This window comes from Octopus bimaculoides, chromosome 3 (assembly GCF_001194135.2).
Source record: "Octopus bimaculoides isolate UCB-OBI-ISO-001 chromosome 3, ASM119413v2, whole genome shotgun sequence".
In the NCBI taxonomy this organism is placed as follows: domain Eukaryota; kingdom Metazoa; phylum Mollusca; class Cephalopoda; order Octopoda; family Octopodidae; genus Octopus; species Octopus bimaculoides.
The window spans coordinates 63364221-63369984 of record NC_068983.1 but is presented as its reverse complement, the minus strand read 5'-3'; the positions used below and the strand labels follow the sequence as shown (position 1 = coordinate 63369984).

Genomic DNA, 5764 nt, shown 5'->3' with positions numbered 1-5764 from the left:
ATAATAAGAGTGAAAAAACTACAGAAGTCTTGTGTTACATGGTTAAAGTATATATTTAAATTATGTCAGAAAAATGTTAGAACACAACACAATGAAGTAGAGAAATTTGAAAAGACAACACGAAACCGGTTATTTCTCAAAATACAATGTTTATATACCAAAAAGATTTTCTAACATTTTTCTAACATTTTTCTGACATAATTTAAATATATACTTTAACCATGTAACACAAGCCTTCTGTAGTTTTTTCACTCTTATTATCTTTTATACATCCAACCACGTGCTTTCACATACCAACTTTCTCACCTATATATATGTATATACACATAGAAAAATTGATGTTAAAATAATGATGATGATGGTTGTGGTGGGGTGATGATACACATATATAATACATTTATGTGTCTATGTAAAACATAAGTAAAACCAATTCTATGTATGCATGATTTTTTTATTGTTTATTATACTTCCTTTGTCTCTATTTGCCAAGATAATTTTTGCTTCTTTAATTTTGTATTTCGTATCTTTTCTTTCAGATCCTCTGAGTTTACACAGCTATTTTAGCATTTTACTCAAAGACGGTGCAACAGACTATGAACATTTGCATCTCATCCTTCCACCACATATAGGTAAGATTTTTTACAAGCTAGATCTCCCATCTGTTTATGCTGTTCTGTTGCAAAGGTACATTAATTTTGTAAATCTAGAAGACTTTACTCTCAATTGTATTTTTTTTTCTTAAGTTGACAACATGCCTACACCAAGTTCTGGACTAGATATATTTTGCAGTCTAGTTTCGTATTTCTAAATTTTTGTGTTCAAATCTTGCTGTGATTAATCTTTTAATCTTTTTGTTGTTCATCACGTGTTAATAAAATTAATCCTTATAATATACTGTGTAAAGCTAAATCAACTAAAATCTTTCACTAATCATAAAAAGATTACAGTATTCAAACAGAAAAAAAAATCACAATTTAATTTATTCTATTTCTGCAACCTGATAGCTTCAAAGAACAAGAGATGCTACCAAATGAAAGAGTTACATTTTCCTTCCATTGGAGGGAATACCTGCCTTAGAAGTATATTGACTGAGGTTAGGTAACAAATAACTCAAGTAAACTAGGGATGCATTTGTAGGTGCAGTTACCTCTATTGACAGCGGGTTTAAACAAGCTCCTCCTAGATGGTGCAAGCAGTGGTGAGATTCTGACACTAGGCCTTGCAACTTCCTCTTTTGGCATCTAGGCGTTGGAGAGCAAAGACATGATGTAGTTGGCTCTCTTACAACACACACCAGCTAGCAGACATGAGGTAGTACACAGAAGATGAACATGGCCTCCATTCATCAAACTCCTTCCTTTATTGTTCAGTTGTATATGTTTCAGACCTCAAGTAAAGGTATTTAAAGTTACAGCCTTGTTATATGAATTCATTGTACCGTGCTCCTTTATCAAATGATATTATAGCCTTCTGAACGGAGACCTCATTAGACAGCTTCATGACCATTTTGGATGGTGATATTCTCAGGTTGTGAAGCCATCTAAAATGTGACCTGACGTGGAACACTGACCTGACTTAGAAATGCATTCCTAAAAGATCTACACTCTTTGTTTCAACAGCCATTGAATTTGTATGCTTCACGACATTCAACTTCAGGACTGCCTCCATATTATCATCCATCACAAGTAAAAAGCTAAAATTTTTCTATGCTACAGTCTTTCATGTTGTCAATGACTTCCAGAGCCTATAACTAAAGACATCTTTGCAGCTGAGACCTTTGCAGTTTTTCACACAAAAAATTCCATGGTTATTTCATCCTAATAACTTCTTGGCAGTTTTCTTCATGTTTCCCGAGACACCAGTTCATTCTTACACAGTGTCCTCTTCTTGCTGAAAATAGCAGTAAAATGCCTGGTTACATTTCAGATACTACTGATGTCTCTCTCATATTGTCTTCTCTACAAAAGATATTTAAAAAAATGGCGCCTTTTTCAAGTGGGAGCGGCAAATCACTTTTTCCTCATGTTGTAACTGAATTTACAACTTGGATCTTCAAAGACACAGCTTCTCTGGGGAATTTTCTTGCAATTGAAAAAGCAAAAAAAATTTTATCTGGAATTCATATGGACATTTTTTTCCTACATGCCAGGCACGAGTTTCTCTCTCTGAACCCTACCCGGATTATCCATATGTTGGCCATTGTTTTGTTCTTCATTCATTGGCAAGGACTTCTCCCATTTCATCCTCTGCTGCTAAAAAATTCCAAGTTTGATGCTTGTCGTGTCATCTTTCAACTGGAATGTTTTGACTGCTATTTCTAACAGCATTTCTTTCAACCAGCTTATTCTTCGTGATGTTCTGTTCCTATTATCATCTAAAGATGAGTCATTTTCTCTTGCCTCAATATCATGGATATGCTAAGATGTGGTTTTTGCAACTAGAATCGTTTTTCATTTCTTCTAATATTCAGTCGGCTCAGAGCAAACTCCACATTGCACTTACAGTCATTCCTTCTCCTCTTGCGCTTTCAGTTTGAGATATGATAACAGGAACTCTATCGAACATGACGTATGAATCTTTCAAAACTGAGGTTCTCAGGTGTAACTCTCCTTTGGATGAAAGTAAATTTCGCACACTCTTGCAGGATGAGAATCTCTGGGACCGAAACTCCACCAAGTTTTTGCAATGGATACAAGAGTTGTCCGATAGCTCATATGAGGGACAGGCATTCATCAAACACTTATTTTTCTTGAGGATGCCTTCTAATGTCCAATCGACTTTAACTCCTATGGTGGAACATATGGCACTTGAACAACTCGCCACCTCAGCAGACAGGATTATAGAATTCTCCAGCATACTATCATTCTCTGATAACATTGTCATGGTCGCTTCTTCATCTTCCTCGCAAGCTTGCACTTCTTCTGCTTTGGACTACACACAATTCTTGGAATTCTTACGAGCCATTAGAGAACTGACCCGTCAGGTTTCACGCATGTGCAGGAACTGTTCGTCCTCACAGCATTATTCTGCAGGGAGGACCAGGCGCCACTCTTTCTCATGCAGACACGCACTTCCTGCTCCAACATTTTGTTGGTACCATAGGAAATTCAAGGACCAGGCCAAAAAGCGTACTCAACCCTGCTCTTACTATTCACAGGGAAACTAGGCAGAGAGGCACGGGGCACGTCAGTTGTCTCATCCATTGATTCCCCTTACCGTGCATTTTCTATCCACGATGCTATTTCTTTAATGTCCTTTATGGTGAACACAGGTGCCAGCATACGTATTTGGCCCCAAAGGTTTATTTCCATCAATCCTGGTCTTTCTGACATATCTCTCTACATGGTGAATCACTCCACCATTAAAACCTATGGACAAATCTCTCTTAACCTGGATTTATTACTCCGTAGGGATTCCAAGTGGATCTTCGTCATTGCAGACCTGCCCTATCCCATCCTTGGTGCCGACTTCTTACACCACTATTCTCTCCTTGCGGATTTTAGAGGATACCGACTTATTGATGACACTACCTCACTCACCATCTCCTGAAAGGATTCTCCTGTTCCTGTTGTGAGCCCTTCTTTCTTTGTGGCTGCTTCAGGTGACTCTTATCACCAGTTACTCGCTTCATTTCCAGAGTTGACTGATTTGCCATTTCATCCATTGAATCCAACCCATTCCACGAGTCATTTCATCACGACTAAGGGACCTCCAATGTTTTCTGGACCGTGCTGTTTGTCTCCAGAGAAACTCCAGATTGCCCAGGCTGAATTCGTGCACATGCTTTAGCTGGGTCTTATTCATTCCTCCATGAGCCTGTGGGCAGCACCTTTACACATGGCCAGAAAGAATGAAGCTGATTTTCAACTGGTTGGAGATTTTAGATGTCTTAACACTGTCACTATTGCGGATTGCTATCCCCTACGAAATGTGCAGGATTTTTCATCTGCTCTGCACAGCTGTAAGATATTTTTCTAAAATTGATTTGGTACGCACATACCATCAAATCCCTGTCAACCCTGATGAAATTCTAAAGACAGCCGTCACCACGTCTTTTGGAGCATTTGAATTCTTGTCTATGCTGTTTGGTCTTTGCAATGTAGCCAGCATGTTCCAAAAGTTTATGGATGAGGTTGTTTGTGAGTTAGATTTTGATGACCTTCTAATCATCAGTGGTACTCCAGACCAGCACCTCCAACACTTAACCCAAGTGTTCAAGCGCCCATGTTCCTATGATGTGAAGATCAATCCAGTTAATTGTGTATTTGGTTCTACCAGTTTGGAATTCTTGAGGCATCCCATCGATGCGGATGGTATTCGTCCACTTCTCTCTAAAGTGGAAGCCATCAAACACTTGTCTCCTCCTATTTCCTTAAAACAGCTCAGAAATTTTATTGCCTTAATTAATTATTATCGTTGTTTCATTCCTAACTGTGCAGAGAAGTTGCTTCCCTTGGCCCAGCTCTTGAAAGATCAACAACAGACCTTTGGCATTATGTCATGCTTGAGAAGAAGACCCATCAAGCCGAGCAAAATCATGGTCGTGGGAGATACTGGTGTCATACAAATGGCACCTGTGCTGGTGGCATGTAAAAACACCCATTACACTCTCAGAGTGGTTGGTATTAGGAAGGGTATTTTAAGGAAGCATGTGTTGCTGGGTTTTCTATGTGTTCTGCATGTTGGTCGTCTTTGGTACTTAAGCCAATTTACAATGGATCTAGGGTACCCTTTGGTTTTCAATATATCTAGGAAGCATGTAGTATGTGTCACCTTCTCCTTCGTTCTGCCTCATTGGCCTTGGATGTGTGCAAGTTCGTTTCTGGCGTGTCCTATTTTGGTATCGAGTGGAAGTGCTGAATTGTATTGGGACAAACCTATCTCTACTGGCTGCTTTCCTGTAGAACTCAGTGTTGATCTTCCCTTCTTCTGTTATATTCAGTTTGAAGTGAAGTAATGATAGTGATCCAGTGATGTCGGGATGTTCTATAGTGAACTTTATGTTTATGTCCATGTTTTTGAATGTTGTGAATATTCTCTCAACCTCTTCATGGGAGCATGTGAGTATGAGGATGTCATCTACATACCTGGTGAAGAAGGCGCATGAGCGGCAGATGTTGAGTGCGCAACGTTCCAGATGGTTCATATAAGTGATGGCTAGTAGGCCCGAGAGTCTGGATCCCATGGGGAGACCTGTTGTCTGTTTGTATATATGGTCCTGGAAAGCGAAGTGGGTGTTGTCCACGATGATGGACAAAAGGTTGTAGATTGTTTTCCCATATACACAATACTCTATATGATAATTGTCAGTGATTTGATGCAATACCTTGCAACATACAACAGTGAAATATCAAAGAAGATACATCAACGTGGACAGACTAGGACTAGGACTACTTCAGACTAGGACCAGGATCCCAAATTAACAACAGGCTGGAAGTTGGTAATCAGTATATTATTTAGCTACATTTGGATGCATGAGGTTCATTTTTGATATGCTCATCTATTGTTTATAACAAAAAAAAAAAAAGAGAAGAGGGAAAAAAAGGAAGCTGTTCATATAATACATAACTTAGAAGCAGCGCTACAGATGTACCAACACACGCGAGGTTGAGACATAGCCGACCTCACGCACTTCTCATGAGGAATTCTGGAAGGAGCTTTGTGAGACCACTGCTGAGACGTTTCTGTAAAAAGAAAAGCTGTTGGAAAACAGATTATAGCAGCGACTCCATCTAAGAATATCTGAAGAAGGAATTGTATTCCG

General features: G+C 39.1%; 1 protein-coding gene across 2 annotated transcripts in view; it reads left to right on the top strand.

Annotated features, from left to right (window-relative positions):
* LOC106880771 (meiosis 1 arrest protein-like) overlaps positions 1-5764 on the top strand; it is a 147285-nt gene that overhangs the window by 61570 nt on the left and 79951 nt on the right. For both annotated transcript variants that reach the window (XM_014930867.2, XM_014930868.2), the window contains exon 7: positions 537-629. In XM_014930867.2, coding sequence (XP_014786353.1) covers positions 537-629 — 93 coding nt within the window. The remainder of the gene's footprint in view (positions 1-536; positions 630-5764) is intronic.